The sequence below is a fragment of the Thamnophis sirtalis genome, unplaced genomic scaffold, assembly GCF_051295495.1.
Source record: "Thamnophis sirtalis isolate CommonGarterSnake01/CBP01778 unplaced genomic scaffold, rThaSir2_p1.2 scaffold_6, whole genome shotgun sequence".
In the NCBI taxonomy this organism is placed as follows: Eukaryota; Metazoa; Chordata; class Lepidosauria; order Squamata; family Natricidae; genus Thamnophis; species Thamnophis sirtalis.
Genome location: NW_028261386.1, coordinates 8,153,218 through 8,171,724, shown reverse-complemented (window position 1 = coordinate 8,171,724; position 18,507 = coordinate 8,153,218). Strand labels below are relative to the sequence as shown.

The 18,507-nt window shown below is 44.4% G+C and overlaps 1 protein-coding gene across 1 annotated transcript in view; it reads left to right on the top strand.

Moving 5' to 3' along the window:
- The first annotated feature begins 553 nt into the window (after nucleotides 1-553).
- The window catches only part of CLUH (CLUH binding protein of NUMT mRNA), a 112,262-nt gene continuing 94,308 nt past the window's right edge, over nucleotides 554-18,507 (top strand). Inside the window, exon 1 of the mRNA XM_087717186.1 lies at nucleotides 554-786. Within this exon, the coding sequence (XP_087573312.1) occupies nucleotides 690-786 (97 nt within the window). The 5' untranslated portion in view covers nucleotides 554-689. The remainder of the gene's footprint in view (nucleotides 787-18,507) is intronic.

The window sequence follows — 18,507 nt, the reverse complement described above, 5'->3', positions numbered from 1 at the left end:
TGCATGAATGGTATACGGTCCCCTGTTTGAGTGGGGAGGTTGGACTAGATGACCTATAAGGTCCCTTCCAACTCTGTTAATCTGTTATCTTATCTGGTCGTAAATTGAAAACGACCTGCATCGCAGTTTCTCATCTGGCCCTATTCAGAGGTGGGAACTCTGTAAATTACTGTATATTGTTATGTATGTTCTGTGTTTTGTTTTGTTTTGTCTTATTGTGTTTTTTTTCTTTGCTGCGTCTTTCCTATTGTTTTCAAAGATCAAAACATTTAATATTTTTTTTAAAAAAATATGAAAACGACCTGCATCGCAGTTTCTCATCTGGCCCTATTCAGAGGTGTGAACTTCAGCTCCCAGAATTCTCGGGGATTCCCTATAGTATCCTCTACATCAGCTCTGCCCCTTTAAGGCAGTTGCAAGGCTCGCCCCTGCAAAAAAAACGCCATGAATTTTGCCCCCGGCCGGCCGCCGTCGGCCTGGCTGGGCGAGGCTTCCGTGACAGGCGGGGGTGAGGGGGCGGGGCCAGCGGCCGAGGGCGGCGTGTCAGGGGTCGGAGCGGCCGCCGAGGTGAAGTGCGGACCACGTGGGGCTGCGACGGGCTCGACTGTCCTTCCAGCGGCAGCGCAAGCAGGGCCGGCGGGGCAGCGGTAGAAGAGCGCGAGTGGCGGCGGCGGCGGCAGCGGCCGGCCATGGTCATTAAGGCGGACGAGATGACTCCTGCGGGAGGAGCGGCAGCGGAGCAGCCCAGCCAGAGCGCCGGCAAGGACCCGCCGAGGGAACCCGCAGGTGGGCAAGGAGGCGGCGGCGGCGGCGGAGGAACCGGAGTAGTAATAGTAGTAGGATCCGGGGTGTAGATCCTCCTGCTCTCCCCTATCACCTTCCATACCTTCGGTCGGGAGCGATCCCTCGCTTTGCTCCTGCGCCCGATCCTCAACACCCTCCCCCCCCCCCCGGCGAGGTAGCTATCCTGGAATAACTCCCGTTCCTCTCCTCGGTGTAGTGTGTGTGTGTGTGTGGACCCTGCAGAGGTATTTTCTGCCCCCCCCCCCGTCGGTGTAATATGTTTATGGGGGGGGGTGTCCTGCGGGGGTCTTTTCTGCCCCCCACCCGACGCGGCCGATGCATTCCTGGGGAGTTTCTTAACCAGGTGGGAAAGACTTAGCTTGCCGTATTTAAAGAGGGTCTTCCAAGAGAGGAAGCCGTTGGGGTGGGATTTGAACCCTGGAGGTGGGGTTGGGGAGGCAGGCAAAGGGGCCTCTCGGCTCCCCCCTTCTCCTTGCATTTGGGAGGAAAGGATTCCTGGGGTCAGCTTCGGGATCCTCTCTTGCTCTTTCTGTAGCCGACCGGGCCTATCTTTCTCCCCCCGGGCTGTCTTGTAACCTTGCTCGAAGCCAACCCAAGGTTGCACTTTTCTTTCTTAAGAGGGGAGCCTTTTTTTTTTTTTTTACTTTGGGGTGGGGGGGTTAAATGAAAGGTTGCGGGGCTGAGACTTTGGGCGGCTGCAGTCCGCTGCGCACCCTTTGGGGGGGGGGGAAAGTGTTGGAAGAAGTGAGGTTTACCCCTGAGTAAAATCTCCAGGACTGTTTGGAAGAAAAGAGAGCGAGCCTTGCCTTTGCTTTTTTCCCAACGTGGTGATAATCCCTTGGCTTTGATTCCTCTCTTTCTTTGCACCCGTTGTGGAGGTTGGTAAACCTTTAAAGTCAAGTTTAGGGAGTTGATTCAGTCTACATGGATAGATAGATGGATGGATTGATAGATGATAGGTGGATAGATAGATAGATAGATAGATAGATAGATAGATAGATAGATAGATGATAGATAGATAGATAGATAGATAGATAGATAGATAGATAGATAGATAGATAGATAGATAGATGATAGATAGATATAGAGAGAGGTTTTGCAGATATATACATACATTTTGCAGGGAGTGCATGAAGCAATCGTAGCCACAATAACTTTAACCTAAAAAAAATCAAGCGATTGTGCAAAGGGAAAACAATAGTTTGCTCTTAATTCAACCAGCCTGACACCTCCCCCCCCCTCAAAAGAAACCTCAAAGCACATTAACCTTCTGCATAGACTTCTATGAAGCAATGTTTTCCATTTTAGGCAATTTTACTCAGGTGTAAGCCTCAAAGGATATGCTCTCTGAAGGTTTTAACCCTTGGTGTAAATTGGTTAGCATGCAAGTACATATTTCTTACATATTTGCTTATCTCCCTGACCAGAGACTTTTGGAATAGGGTGGCCATAGCAGATGATATTAATGATACCTGTGATTATTTTTTTTTTTGCAGGTAGGATAATAATGCTTTGTTGTATGTGCAGTTTTCTTCATTTGAAAGCGATAAATGAAGCCTGCATGCTTTAAGAATATAGAGCAAGTTAATCTTGGGGCCTAGAGCTCCGTGGGATCAAATCCTTTTTATTCTTCTGTCCTTCATATATGGAGGAGAGCGAGTGAAGAAGTACGGCTTACTTGAACTGTAGAACTCCCCCTTTACCTACATCAGGAGTAGTTTTCGTGTGTTGCCCTTCTTGCATACAGGGTTTTTTTATTCTTGCATGATTTTTTCTGGGGATAAACCCACTAGTTACTGTCAGACAGCAGTGTGGTGTGTATAACATGTAGATTACATTCCTCTGTATGGAGAATGATGGTCTTGGAGGTAGTAGTTGACCTTTGTCCTGCTTGCATTCAATTCCCCCACTCGTCGCATGGCTTCCAGGAGGCCAGTTCTGCTCTGTAAATGTTGTGACCCCTATGTAACCTTCTGGATAAAGAGCTTTCCTAGGACTCTCGGCTTGCAAAGGCCTAGCCCTGCGGAAACAGCTAACCCGTGTTTACTGTCCTCCAGATGCACGGGATCTCAACAAACCCTTGACCTGGGGGCTTATGGGAGTTGAAGTCCAAAACATAGAGGCCCCTTGGTTGCGCACATCTAATCTAGGTTGTGATTTTAGTGCTGCTCGGTGCAAGAGAAACACAATTTCCTCCATAAAGAAATGAAACTATCCATGACTTTAGCTCTCCTTTCTTTCATAAAATGCTGGTTTGAATGAATTTTATGAGTTTCTGAACACCTCCAGACGCAACTGGAGTCTGCTTTTGCAGGTCACAGGCTACTCACTACAAAACTAGGCCTCTGTTATGCAGAGTTCCCCTTCCAATGTACATACTTTGCAGGGGAAATCATAGTCTCCTTTCCGCACAAAATGCTTTATATATGTGTAGCAGAGGTGGGTTCCTACCAGTTCGCACCTATTCGGTAGAACCGGTTCGTCAAATCTACCGAACCGGTTAGAAGAGGTTCCACCAGTGGGCCCGGAAAGCAGGCCACACCTACAGAAGAGATTCCAAAATTTTTTGAAACCCACCACTGGTCCTTGGATATGATTATTCTACACTATCATGCTCATATTTATAAAACTCAGTGCCTCTGTGAAAGGTAAGGATGACTACTGCATTTGTGGCGCAATCAGAACATTGCGTGTGTTGAGTTGTTTTAACGCAAACCAAAGATGCCATATAAAAAACAAGTTTACATCATATTCTTATGCATGCCAGTGCTGTGTGTGAGATAATTTAAGGTGGTTCTGACAAGTGTCGTCAGCATCTTCATATCCGGTCACATGGGCGGCAAGCCACTCCCATCCAGTCACACGGGCAGCAAGCCACTCCCACAAAGGAGGCCACACCCACAGAGTAGGTTTGAACAATTTTTGAAACCCACCACTGATGTGTAGGCAGTGTCTCCAATCCATCTATTAGCATGGTAACATTTGTGGGGGTGGGTGGGTGCTAGCTGCCTCTTGATATTCCTTGTACTAGCCCTTCCCTGTAGAATTCCTCACCAGGTAGCCTTCAATTTACGATCACAATGGAGCCTAAAATTTCAGTTGCTCAGCAAAACAGTTTAAGTGAGCCGCACCCCATTTTATGATTTTTTCCCCCAGTCGTTAAGTGAATCATGTGGTCTTTAAGCAAATTGGCTCCCCCCCATTGACCTTGCTTGTCGGAGGTAAGCTTGGAAGGTGATCACGCGAGCATGGGGGAGTCACTTTTTCCAGTATTGTAACTTCAGTCTCTTAGCAAATGGTTGTAAATCAAGGACTACCTGTATATAATCTAAATCAGTGTTTTTCAACCTTTTTTGTGCAAAGGCACACTTTTTTCATGAAAAAAATCACGAGGCACACCACCATTAGAAAATGTTAAAAAAAATTAACTCTGTGCCTATATTGACTATATATAAAGTGTTTTTCCCACGGCACACCTTACACTATGTCACGGCACACTAGTGTGCCGCGGCACAGTGGTTGAAAAACACTGATCTAAATCAGTGTTTCTCAATCTTGGCTACTTGAAGGTGGGTGGACTACAACTCCCAGAATTCCTCAGCCAACTATGATGGCTGGGAATTCTGGGAGTTGAAGTCCACTTTAAATGGCCAACGTTGAGAAACACTGATCTAAATGTATCTGGAGTTCATCAGTAAACAAAGGTTTACGACATTGGAGGAAGGCCACGCAGTTCAGAAGGTACAGTTCAGAAACACTACATTTGGTCTGCTGCTATCTGACAAAGTAATACATTCTTGTAACTTATGAGAAACTATAACAAGGGATACCTCTTCAAACAGTAAGACTTATCAAATCTGCTTCCCTCTGGTTCCTCGCTGACAGTACTTTTCTTGATCTGAATATCTTATTTTTTCTTAAAGAGTTTAGGAGAAGATTCCAATCTGGACCAAATTTCTTTTAGCAATAGCACTTAGACTTATATAGCGCATTATAGTGCTTTACAGCCCTCTCCTAAGACGTTTTACAGTCAGCCTATTGTCCCCAACAATCTGAGACCCACCCTCAGAAGGATGGAAGTCTTCTGCATGATTATCTTCACATGCTGTCCTAAACCACAATTTGCATAAGCATGTTTCATTGAATAAACCGTGGTTGGCTGGGCTCACACACAATATGTCATAAAGCATGGATCACAAGCCCCAAGGGATGGGTTGCAGATCATGCTACTGAATGTCTCCAAAATACATTATAACTTAAGACACTCAGCCTCTGCGGGGGGGGGGGGGGGGGGGGGTGTTATGTAGAATTTTCTCCCATCCTTTCACATGCAAACATTCTGCACTCTGATCTACACCCTTTAAATGCTTTCCTCTTGATGTAAATGATTACCTCAAGAAAAAAAACCTGTTATCTAATTTTTGGGTGTGGTTTGCTATCAGAACCAAAGATCTCCTAAGCATCCAATTTCCCCCAGTGGCTAACCAGAATGGAAAATTGCAGAGAAAAATGTGAAAATTGAAAGTTTGTAATATCGTGAGATAGACTGTCTTGGTATTTGGAGGTTCTGCTTGAATTGGTATCGTGTGTATACTGCATTTTACTATGCAGCATATAAAAGATAGAGCTAGATTTATCTATTGGGTGTTAGAAGATGTTAAAGTAGAGCAAGGGTGTCAAACCCGCAGCCCACGGGCGCCACCCGGTTTAGTGAAATCCCAATACATCATGCGATGCCACTGTGATGACGTGAGTTTGACACCCTTGAAATAGAGCTTGGGAATGGGTTTTCAGCTTACCAGTAGTGTTCAGTTTTTGTATGTCAAGGAATTCCTAGGCCGAGAATTCATTAAGACAGCAAACACGTAAAGGTAGTCCTCGACTTATGACCACAATTGAGCCCAAAATGTCTGTTGCTAAGCAAGACATTTGTTAATTGAGTTGTGCCCCACTTTACAGTCTTCCATGCCATATTGTTAAGTCCAGTTGTTAAGTTGCTACATGGTTGTTAAGTGAATCTTTGCTTCCCCATTGACTCTGTTTCTCAGAAGGTTGCAAAAAAAATGGTCATATGACCCCCAGGACATCGCAACCGCCATAAAGGTGAACCAGTTGCCAAGCATCTGAATTTTGATGGTCATAAGTATGAAAACCGGTTATAAGTCACTTTTTTCTGTGCCATTGTACTGTCACGAAACGAATGGTTGTAAGTCAAGGACTAGCAGCATTGTGGTAAAACATGATTAAATACCAGTCTTGCACTCATGCAAAGTGACAATATCTTGTTTGCCCCCTTCTTGGTTCTTTCACTTGCTTTTTTAGTCCTCTCCCCTCTATACCTCTGTGGATTGATTGGAGCAATGTTTCTCAAACTTTGCAATGTTAAGATGTGAGAACTTCAACTCCCAGAATCCCCCAGCAAGCATGCTGGCTGAAGAATCCTGGGAGATGAAATCTGCATATCTTAAAAGTTTTCAAGGTTGAGAAACGCTGGAATAGAGATTTGGCTGGCACATAAAAATAAACTCCGTACATGCTGAGAATTTGCAACCTAACCGTAGTTTTCTGTTGACACATCATGCTTGGAAGAGTTGAAATCTGGAAGCTAACAATATTGAGTCGTAAAACATATAATTTATTTGGTGACCCCCATTTCTACATCACTGTAAGCTAAAACAGCAATATTATTTGTATGATTAATGTAGTTCATCTGGTTGTAGCTTCTTGTATATGACTCGATTCATTCGGTGCTTCCACTCCCCATGTACCAGGGTTATAACAAACCTTGGTGCAGCATGTATCATATTTAATACTTGGACTGAGATAATGAGGAAATATTCTCCGTATTTGCATACTTGAAATAATTCTGTCATTATGGGAAGGGAATAAGAGGAGCCATATCAGTGTTGGCGAACCTTTTTGGCACCGAGTGTCAAAATGGGAGCACGCACACACATATGGGGGAGCACTGGAAACCAGAAGAGCAGCTCCCTGGAGTGCACACGCAGGAGTGCCAAAAACCAGAAGTGCAGTTCCCCGACGTGCATGCGCGTGCCAGGAACCTGAACTTCCAGTTTCCGGCGTGCGCATGTGTGCCAGTCACTTGGTTTTTAAGTTTCCGGCATGCATGCACATGCAAAGACCATCTGCGACCACCATGCGCTCCAGGGAACTGCTTTTCCAGTGCTCGCACATGCATGAAGACCAGCTGGAACCCAGAAGAGCAATGGGTGGCGTTTGGCGTGCCCGGAGAGATGGCCGTGCGTGCCACTTCCGGCAGGCGTGCCATAGGTTCGCCATCATGGAGCTATATTATTCACCCACAGAATCAGAAACCATGTTGTGTTGTTTCTTCACAACCTCCATTTCACACGTTGCCAAATTGTTGTTATTATTATTACTATTAATATTATTATTGACAATACAAGGCACCTTAAACTGTGTAACATTTGTGGAAGACAAGTCACCTGCCTCCTTAATCACCTTTGGCAATTTCAATCTACACTAAAATGGCCGGATCATGGGATGCAATGGGACTGCTTTGTTCATAAAAATTTATAACACATCTTTCCTGCTCTCAGAAATCTCTCCTTCACAACTTACAAATTCTGCAGAATATCTCTTTGGCTCAGAGGGGAAGAGGAAAAATAATAAAACCATTTAGTATTGAGGGTTTTAAAAAAAAGTTTTCCAAAGACTGTTGATAAGGGAAGATGTATAAAATATATATGTGAAGGTTTGGGACAGGGGAGGAAAGAAAGGCCTGAAATTGTCACATGGATGTGTGTGTTATATTAACGCCACATGTTAGAGGAACAGTTTCTGAATTAGTTTTTTTTCTTGGTGTGTTTGTTACGCAGTGCATTAGTGTCTTAGGTTGCATTGTATAAGAGCGCATTCTTTCATGCCTGTAACACTGGAAAAGCAAGCTACCTCTTCTGGTTCTCTACTAAAATGGATTACAGCCTCTTTTATAGATCTCTGTAAATCCCGCCTTCCACACTGCTTTTTGCAAGGAGTTAATGCTAACTGACGCCCCTTTCTCTCAGCCAATCATTTATGATCCTGGGAAGTTTTGAAAGCAGGAGAAAGTGTTAAGAAGGCGTCGGCCTCTTCCTGTTGCCAAGACTTAATCAGGCACCCTCTTCCCCTCCCTTTTTTCCACAAGAGAGCTGGCAAGGTGGCAAGAAGAGCCAAACACTTACCTATTGGATGATGGCTGCATTAAGTTAATCCAGGCAAGGAGCAATCAGTGCTAATGTTCACCCATTGCTCCATACAATTGTATATTAGCCTTAGTTTTAGCTTAGTCTAGTTTAATGAAATAGATGGGGAAGAAATGGAGTTAGTGACAGATTTTATTTTCCTGGGCTCCAAGATCACCGCAGATGGGGACTGCAGCCAAGAAATTAAAAGATGCTTGCTCGTGGGGAGGAAAGCTATGGCAAATCTAGACAGCATGATAAAAAGCAGAGACATCACCCAGCCAACAAAAGGGTGTATAGTCAAGGCGATGGTTTTCCCAGTTGCAATGTATGGTTGTGAAAGTTGGACCATAAGAAAGGCTGAGCGCCAAAGAATTGAGGCCTTTGAACTCTGGTGCTGGAGAAGACACCTGTGAGTCCCTTGGACTGCAAGACAGTCAAACCGATCAGTCCTGGAAGAGATCAACTGCTCTTTAGAAAGCCAGATCCTGAAGATGAAACTCAAAATAGTTTGGCCACCTAATGAGAAGGAAGGACTCCCTAGAGAAGAGCCGAATGCTGGGAAAAATGGAGGGCAGAAGAAGAAGGGGACGACAGAGAATGAGGTGGCTGGATGGAGTCACTGAAGCAGTAGGCGTGAGCTTAAATTGACTCCAAAGGATGGTAAAGGACAGGAAGGCCTGGGAGAACGTTGTCCATGGGGTTGCAATGGGTCAGACACAACTTTGCAACTAACAACAACAGTTTAATGAACTCCGTGGTGAAGTTTGTAAGTCATGGTTGAACAACGGTAAATTGCAGGCGCCAAGATTTTGTGGTTTCAGGAATACAGGTTGTCCTTGACTCACAAGCATTCATTTAATGACTGTTCAAAATTACGACACTGTAAAAAGTGACTTATGACCACTTTTCACTCTTACAACAGTTGCAACATCCTCCTAGTCATGAAATCAAAATTCATGCCCTTGGCCACTGGCATATATTTATGTCGGTTGCAGTGTCCATTGCGATCAGCTTTTGTAACTAGCTTCCAATAAGCAAAGGCAATCTGGCAAGCCAGATTAGTTCAATGACCGTATGATTCACTTAACAACTGTGGCAAAAAAAGGTTGCCAAGTGGAGAAAAACTCACTTAACAGTAGTTTTGCTTAGTGATGGAAATTTTGGGCTCGATTATGGTCATTAGATATAACCACCTATGTTGTAAATCGAAGAACAAAATACAGTTTACCGCAATGTACAGATAGTCCTCGACTTATTGAGCCCAAAATTTATGTTGTTAAGTGAAACATGTTAAGTGAGTTTTGCCCCATTTTATGACTTTTCTTGCCACAGTTGTTATGTGAATCACTGCAGTTGATAAGTTAGTAACACAGTTAAGTGAATCTGGCTTCCCCATATTTTTTTTGTACATTTTTTATTTTTTATTTTTAGACAGACATAGACAAACAAGACATAAAACATAAAACCATCTTTCATTACATACAGTGTGTCGATTGGTTACAAGGTTTTTGTGCATCCTTTCCATAATCATCACTTGCAATTTATACATATTATCAAATAAAATATGTTTATATACATTATTATTGTACCTTATTTGTTTAACTATCACTATTTATTCTTTCATTTTCAACAAGCTATACTAAATATTGGGATCATTTATATTATAACAATTCATTATATCATCTTCAATCTATCCAATAATAATATATTTTTATGCTATATTCAATATCATTCTATTATTCTTCTATTGATAACATTCTCTACTATCATTTCCATGTTTTTTTTATCTAATCATTGATAAAATAAATCCCATGTCTAATAAAATTGTTTATCTTCTTGTTCTCTAATTCCAAATGTCAATTTACTCATTTCTGCACATTCCATTATTTTGAATATGGCTCCCCCATTGACTTTGCTTGTCAGAAGGTTGCAAAATCTGACCACATGACCTCGGGACACAACAACAGTCACAAGTATGAACCAGTTGCCAAGCATCTGAATTTGGATCCCATGATCATAGGGATGCTGCAAAGGTTGTAAGTGTGAAAAATGGTCGTAAGTCACTTCTTTCAGTGCCATTGTAACTTTGAACGAGCACTAAACAAACTGTTGTAAGTCGAGGACTACCTGTATAGAAAACAAAGCTACTTTAGATCTTTTGCAAACGTTTATACAGGTAATTCTTGCTTATCAGTTATGTCCCATTTTGGGAAGTTAACAATGGCCACAAGCAGTCATATGATTGCATCTTGGGCACTTGACACCAGGCTTGCATTTATGGCCGTTTGCAGCATCCCATAATTTTTGATAATTTTTTTGCCAGTTCCAGAAGCTTGCTGGCCTTTTACTTCTAATTTCTGACAAAAAAAATGCCTTTGGGGAAAATGGACTCACTTAATGGCCATGGCATTCACTTAACGTGCACTGCAAAACAACCTAGTAAAATCAGGTTGAACATGTGATGACCCACCTAATGGCCACTCGGTTTATGACTGTAATTCTGGGCTCAATTCTAGTTGTAATTCAAAGACTACTTGTGGTGCCTGCAGTTATCACAGGCCTGGCTCACAGAAGAGAAGCAAAAGGGTTGAACTGATTGCTCGTCTTCAACATTAGATGAACTGCAGGTTATACATTTTGGTTAAAAAGAGGTACTTTCAACATCGTTAAAGCTTTTTTTAAAGTTCTGAGTAGATCACCAGAAGCTCAGACTGTTTTCAGATGTAACCATTTGATTAAGATCCACCCAAGTCCACCTCTGTCCATCTTCCATATCAGAGCACGTTTTGCATACAATACTATGTTCTCCATAGTGAGGGGAGGAGTTTCCAGAATGGGTTGACTTTATCCTCTCGTTGATTGGACTGAGTCAGATAAGCTCTTGGGACACGCCCCTGGTCTATTAGGCACCGCCCAGTTATCAACTCAGTCCCTCAACTGGACGGTTTGCCATCCTGGATCTCCGATAAATTTGGAAGAAATTTAAAGAAAGAAAAGGAATTAATCTGTCTCCATACCGCAGCAGCCACATGAGAGCTGGACAGCTCCCTGAGCTGCAAAAGGACGGCCAAAAAACCCCTTGGGGGCGGCACGCTGTCCAGGCCTCTGAGTGAGATAAGCATCACTCAGAAAAGGATTCTGCCAGGCAAGCAGGAGACAAGGGCACAAGCCTTCCAAAGGCAAGCCATGCCGCGGAGGCTCCAGCAGCACCGGAGCGCTCTGCCGCTCCCCACAGGGTCGAGCAGCGAGCCGTGGCTTTCTCAAACACCACGGAGCGCCCGCACCGATTACACGTGAATCGGGCCACCGGCAAGTGAAGGCAGCACTGGATTCCAGCCCAAGAAGGTGAGCCTTGCCGCAGAAACTCTGCTGGGCGCCGGAGCGCTCCGCTGCTCCCCGCAGGGTCTGCGGGCTGGAATAGAAGACCTCCAAGATGCCTTTCAACTCCTGTCATTCCGTTCTATTCTAAATCCAGCTTCTCTCATTGGCTTCGCTTATTGGAAGCAGGCTGGGAAGGTCACACATGGCAGTTAAGTGACTCTGGGAATCTGTGATGTTCATCAATACAAGGAATGTTGCAAGTCAATTTTTAAGTGCTGTTATAACCTTGAACTGTTCCTAAATGAAGATTGTAAGTCAAGGACTAATGGACCTTGGCTTAGTGTAGTGATGGCTAACCTTTTTGTCGTTGTGTGCCGAAAGCATAATGCAATGCACATGTGACCCCCCCACCCCCCTGAGCATATGTGTGTGACCCCCTGCATGCTCCCTGCACCACGAATGCGTGTGTGACCCTCGCATGTGCATCCTGCGCATACATGCATCTTCCACATGTGCCCCATGCATGCACAGCAGAGACCGGAAACCAGTTGGCCGGCGGGAGGTGCACATGCATGCATGGTGGAGCTGAGCTGCGGCAATGGCTCACGTGCCCGCAGAGAGGCCTCTGCGTGCCACATGTGACACGCGTGCCATAGGTTCGCCATCACAGGCTTAGTGTAAGGATAAGGAATTTAGAATGCTTTTTAATCTAGGATGTCATATAAACCGACGTTCAGTCTACCATTAGTAACATAAATTTGCTTAGCACACTTTGGAAAATCAAGTCTTTATGTAAACTTGAGAGTATCTTCTACTCTATACAATGCATGATACCAGTGTTATAAATAATACCAGATTATTAGGGTTAACGTATAGGATGAAGGCAGTCTTTAAGTTAATGACCTGGTTAAGGCATATAAGTTTATCTTCCATTTCAACAATCTCTTTCCTATTGGATCAGGATATTAACATGTTCAAGAAGAGCATGTGAACTGAATCTACCTTAACTCAGAAGAAAAACGAACAGAGAAAAATGTTGGGGGGGGGGATATGTATGTATGAGGGGGTGTCTTATTATCTACTTATTTGTAAACTGAATCCAGCTGGTTTAACGAGGATTGCAAGTCCTAACAGCTACTTGGAAATAATCTTTTTATTTAAAACACTGACCTTTATATGACATTTCTTCTTTGGCCCCAAAAACTAATCTGCCCCCATCTTACCTCCTTCCACCTATGGAATATAATTCTCTGTCCGTTTGACAGTTCCTTCCTAAACAAACCTCTGTTTTCTTCTCGCTGGTCTTCCTGATTGTAGAAATCTTTCACAACTTTTCATTTGGTCTGCTTTTATCTTATTCACACTGACTTTTGAAACATAACTACAGACTGCCATCACCATTGGAACCAGCATTTCCGTAGCTTAAGCAAGGGGGTTAAAGTAAGTCACCCCGCTTTTACAACCTTTTGTTCTGACCAAGGCTTCCCAAGAGCATAAAACAAACTCCTTGTCCTGAAAAAAAACACCCTTTTATTAATTTACTGTGAATTCTGCTCATTCACAGCTGGCAAAGCCTTTCAAAGGAGGATTTACGGTCACAGACCTTATCTGGCTTGGAGACCTGACAGACCAATATCTGCAGAAGTTGGCAAGGAGTCTCGAAGAGTCACAAACCAATCTGGGCTTACTCCCAAGTCAACCCCTGTTCTTTAGTTGTTCCCTTCGTCTGGCAACTCTGCGCATGCGCACACTGGGAACAGGCTCCAGCTGTTCATCTGCCTCACTGATGTCTGACTCTGAAGGCAGCTGATAACTGGCATACAGCTCTGATCCCTTCTCTGCCTCTGACACAGAGCCCTCATCAGAGCCTTCTCCAGACTCCAGGACTGGCCCATGTTCCTCCCCAAACTCCCCACTGTCCAAATCTGTTGCTAACTCCGTAACTTCAGTTGCTAAATGAATGTATGTAAATCAAGGACTAGCTGCATTTCTTGGGGCTGGAGCTAGACCATTTTCAACTTCATTTCTCCCCACCCCCCAATCCCATTATCCCCAAGCTTTATCAGCATTCCCCCGTACAAATTGCTAAATGTAATCTTCAAGAATAGCCCCTTGAGAGGCACCTTGCAATAATCCAAACTGAATGAGGTTTTAGATTAGCCCATCTGGAAAATGCTAGATCAGAAATCTGTTGTCTCCAATAGAGTTAGGGGTGCTTTTGGAGAGCCTGAGAGCAGAAGTGCTTTCTAGAGTGGAAGCAGGTGATGTTTGGGTCAGGGTCTCCAACCTTGGCAACTTTTAAGACTTGTGGACTTCAACTCCCAGAATTCCTCAGCCAGCTTTGCTGAGGAACTCTGGGAGTTGAAGTCCACAAGTCTTAAAAGTTGCCAAGGTTGGAGGAGACCCATGGTTTGGGTGATCTAACTGGGCTTTGGAGATATTGGGGACATGCTCAAGAGGACATGTCGGGATAAGGGCAGTCATCCAACACTCCTGCGTGTTTTGTGAGCAAGAGGGCAAAGCAGTGGACCCAAGGAAAAGATCACACATGCAGTAGTGCCCTCCAAAATTTGCTAACCCCTGTTCTTATACACTCTGCCAGTGGGCATGGCTAAAACGAGTCGCCAGTGATCAGAACAAAAACTCACACATGCACGAAAGGACCTACACAGTCTTTTTACCTCTGCAAAACACCTGCTAGTGACTGCCAGGATAGGTTCAGATTACTGTTGCTGACGGGTTTTAGAGGGATTTGGGTCTTATGTCTGAGGAACATCAATTCTTTATGCCAGCACAGCTTATCCATTAAAGAGCCTCTCAGATCAGCCTAAAGCTGAGCCACATGAATCCTGGACTAGATCTAAAAAAAGTTAAGCAGGGTCAAACCTGGTTAATGCTGGGATGGGAGACCACCAGGAAATCCCTCTGCTTTAGCTTAGATTGGGAAGGCATAAAAATATCCTGGAAAGAAGGCAGTTGGCTAACTGCAGGCAATGCAGTTGAAGGGGGAACAGCAATACATCATATGTATTTGGCATTGGGTAAGACAGGTGGGGAGGTGGGGAAGTTTGGTGGAGTCTATGGAGAGTCTCAATCATCCAGGTCATGGTTGTCCCAAAGATGCTTTTCCAAGAGGCAAGTGGACTTTCTGTTTTTTCTTTGAAGACGTTTCGCATCTCATCCAAGAAGCTTCTTCAGCTCTGACTAGAACGCAATATAAATATAAATGGAATATAGATCCTTCCATTCCCCTCACCAATCCAGTCAGCTGAAAAAGCTTCTTGGATGAAAAGTGAAATGTCTTCAAAGAAAAAAAACAGGAAGTCCAGTTGCCTCTTGAAAAAGCACCTTTGGGCTTGAAGGGGTATACCTGGACTGCTTCCAGAGGGGGAGGGGGGAGTGATCGCATGTTCAGGCTGGTGGTTGTTAGTCGCGAAGTTGCGTCCGACCCATTGTGACCCCATGGACAACGTTCCTCCAGGCCTTCCTGTCCTCTACCATCCTCTGGAGTCCATTTAAGCTCACACCTACTGCTTCAGTGACTCCATCCAGCCACTTCATTCTCTGTCGTCCCCTTCTTCTTTTTCCCTCCATCTTTCCCAGCATGAGGCTCTTCTCCAATTAGTCCTTCCTTCTCATTAAGGGGCCAAAGTATTTGAGTTTCATCTTCAGGATCTAATCTTCTAAAGAGCAGTCAGGGTTGATCTCCTCTAGGACTGACCGGTTGGATTGCCTTGCAATCCAAGGGACTCGCAGGAGTCTTCTCCAGCACCAGAGTTCAAACACCTCCATTCTTTGGCGCTGAGCCTTTCTTATGGTCCAATTTTCACAGGCATCCATTGCAACTGGGAAAACCAGAGCCTTGACAATACGCACTTTTGTTGGCAGGGTGATGTCTCTGCTTTTTACTATGCTTATTTATTTATTTCATCAAGCATGAATGGGATAATAGATATAAGTGTAGACCTGATTATGAACACATGAAATGAATACAAATACAAGGGAATATTAGGACAGGGACAATAGACCCACTGGTGCACTTATGCATGCCCCTGACAGACCTCTTAGGAATGGGGTGAGATCGACAGTAGACAGTCTTAAGGTTAAAGTTTTGGGGGTTTGGGGAAGAAATCACAACGTCAGGTAGAGCGTTCCAGGCATTGACCACTGTTTCTGAAGTCGTATTTTCTGCAACCAAGTTTGGAGCGGTTTACCATAAGTTTGTATCTATTGTGTGCTTGTGGTTGAAGCTGAAGTAGTCATTGACAGGTAGGACATTGTAGCAGATAATTTTATGTGTTAACGTTTAGGTTTGATCTGCTAAATTCTAAGCTGTCCAAGCCCAAAATTTCAAGCCTGGTGGCATAAGGGATTCTGTTGCGAGCAGAGGACTCTTTGCGTGAAATACCTCTAGACCAGTGTTTCTCAACTTTGGCAACTTGAAGATGTCCGGACTTCAACTCCTAGAATTCCCCAGCCAGCAAATGCTGGCTGGGGAATTCTGGGAGTTGAAGTCCGGACATCTTCAAGTTGCCAAAGTTGAGAAACACTGGTCTAGACTCAGTCAATTGTATTAATATCTGATATGTGATGCAGGTTCCAGACAGGTGAGCTGTATTCAAAAATTGGTCTAGCAAAAGTTTTGTATGCCCTACTTTGCAGTTTCATATTTCGAAAATTTCAAATTTGCTGTCTAGATGTGCCCTAGCTTCCCTTCTCCAGGAGCAAGCGCCTTTTGATTTCTTGGCTGCAAGTCCCCATCTTGCACACACGGCTACCACCCCTTCAGGCTGGCCCTGTGTGCAAATTGCAACGGCTCGACCTTCTCTACCGCGAGTTCCTCCTCCTCCTCCTCTCTTCCCCCCCCCTCCCATCTCCTTTCCACCACCTCCTCCCTTCAAGGTCACCTTCACCGGGGTGTGCAAATCCCGCGCAGCCAATCCGGACGGAGTGTGGGCTGGTCTTAATTAAGATCGCAGGGTTCCCTTTAGGGAAGGTGTCCTTTTGTATGTACCTTTTAGCGGTGTGTGTGCGCGCGCGCGCACGCGGGAGGAAGGAAGGATTCCCCCAACCCGACCCGTCTCATCGTTCAAATAGATGCAACTCTTCCCCCATCCCCGACGCGTGTCCTAAAAAAAAAACTGGCCCCGGATTTGGGGAAAGTGGATTGGAAGCGAAGTGTGCAGGGGAATCCCGATGCCCTTGGGCGCGCGCGCCCGCTCTGGAGCAGGGGAGGGGCGGGGCAGGAATGCCTCCTTTGCTCCTCCCCTCTCCTCCCGCCCTTCCCCCGCGCACGTGGCCGCTTCTCTGTCAGCGAAGATGCCACCCTTGGCAACGGTGACTCCGCCCCCGCCGTTGCCTGGAGAGAGATTTAAAGCGACAGGCGCTTTTTTATTTTTATTTTTTCTTCTTCTTTTCTTTCCCATCCAAGTCACAGCAGCAAGTCGGCAAAGGATGCCCTCTTGACTTATTGGCTAGGTTAGGGTCATGGATGGTTGCCCCGAAACCATGGGGCGTTAATGGAGGCTTACAAAGATGCCTCTCTACCCTGGTGGCTTGCCGTTGCAGTTGGTTCTCAAATAGAATAGAATAGAATAACAGAGTTGGAACGGACCTTGGAGGTCTTCTAGTCCAACCTCCTGCTTAGGCAGGAAACACCACTTCAGACAAATGGTTGTCCAATCTCTTCTTAAAAACTTCCAGTGTTGGAGAATTCACAACTTCTGGAGGCGCTGATTAATTCTTCTCACTGTCAGGAAATTTCTCCTTAGTTTCTAAGTTGCTTCTCTCCTTGATTAGTTTCCACCCATTGCTTCTTACTCAGGTGCCTTGGAGAATAGCTTGACTCCCTCTTCTTTGGGGCAACCCCTGAGATATTGGAAGACTGCTATCATGTCTCCCCTAGTCCTTCTTTTCATTAAACAAGACATACCCAGTTCCTGCAACCATTCTTCATATGTTTTAGTCTCCAGTCCCCTAATCATCCTTGTTGCTCTTCTCTGCACTCTTTCTAGAGTCTCCACATCTTTTCTACATCATAGTGACCAAAAGTGGATGCAGTATTCCATTCAGTTTTGGTCGCCATGATGTAAAAAAGATGTTGAAACTCTAGAAAGAGTGCAGAGAAGAGCAACAAAGACTTACAATGGTTTGTTTAACTGACCGTTCAAGAACACTTGGAAATAAAGGAACTTATTATGACCGTTTTTCACACTCGCCGCCATTGCAGCCTTCCCGTGGTTCATGTGATCAGAGTTTGGATGCTTGGCAACTGACTCGTATTTATGGCGGTTGCAGGGTCCCGGGATCATGTGATCCCCTTTTGCGACCTTCTGACAAGCAAAGTCAAGGGGAAACCAGATTCACTTTACAACCGTGTTACTAACTTAACGACTATGTCCAGACAGGTTGTAAAACGGGATCAAACTCAGTTAACAAACAGCTTTATTAATTTAACTGTGGCCAGACAAGTCGTAAAACGGGGTAACACTCATTTAACAAATGTCTCGCTTAGCAACGGACATTTTGGGCTCCATTGTGATAGTAAGTCAAGGACTTTCCTGCATTATGAAGCAGCTGATAAATAATCGCCTTGATTAAGACTGTTGTGATGAAATGAAAAGGGATGTAGATGTTTTTATGTATGCCACCTTCAGTTAGGAGAGGCAATTCTTTTTAATTTAAACAGGAAAAAAAAAAGAGAGCTGAGTTTTCATGCTGCAGAGCCAGGCCACCACTTTAGTTTATATTTCCAAGAATATCCAAATATAACAAAGGGAACAAGAAAATAAATCTGATTCATGCTTGAAAAATAAATCTGATTTATGACTGAAGGGACTGGGATTATTTTTCTGATCTATGCATGAATGTTTCTAAATCTCACCTTTGTTTTCTGAGTTAGCCTGCTTTAATTATTAAATTAGATGGTCCGGGTGGAAAAAGGCCCTATTGCAGGAATGGAATCACTGCATGTTATTTAATAAACTAAGGAAAATGCATTGATTGAGGTGAGGGAAGCCCCAATTAGAGGAAGAAATGCAGGCAGTTCTCACTGAACTACCGGTTCCTATGTTTCAAGTTATGACCGACCTCCCCAAAGCAACTTATGTTTGGGTTCTTGAGTTCTATGGTGGCCCCCTCCATCACGTGATCATATTTTGGGTGCTTGTCAACT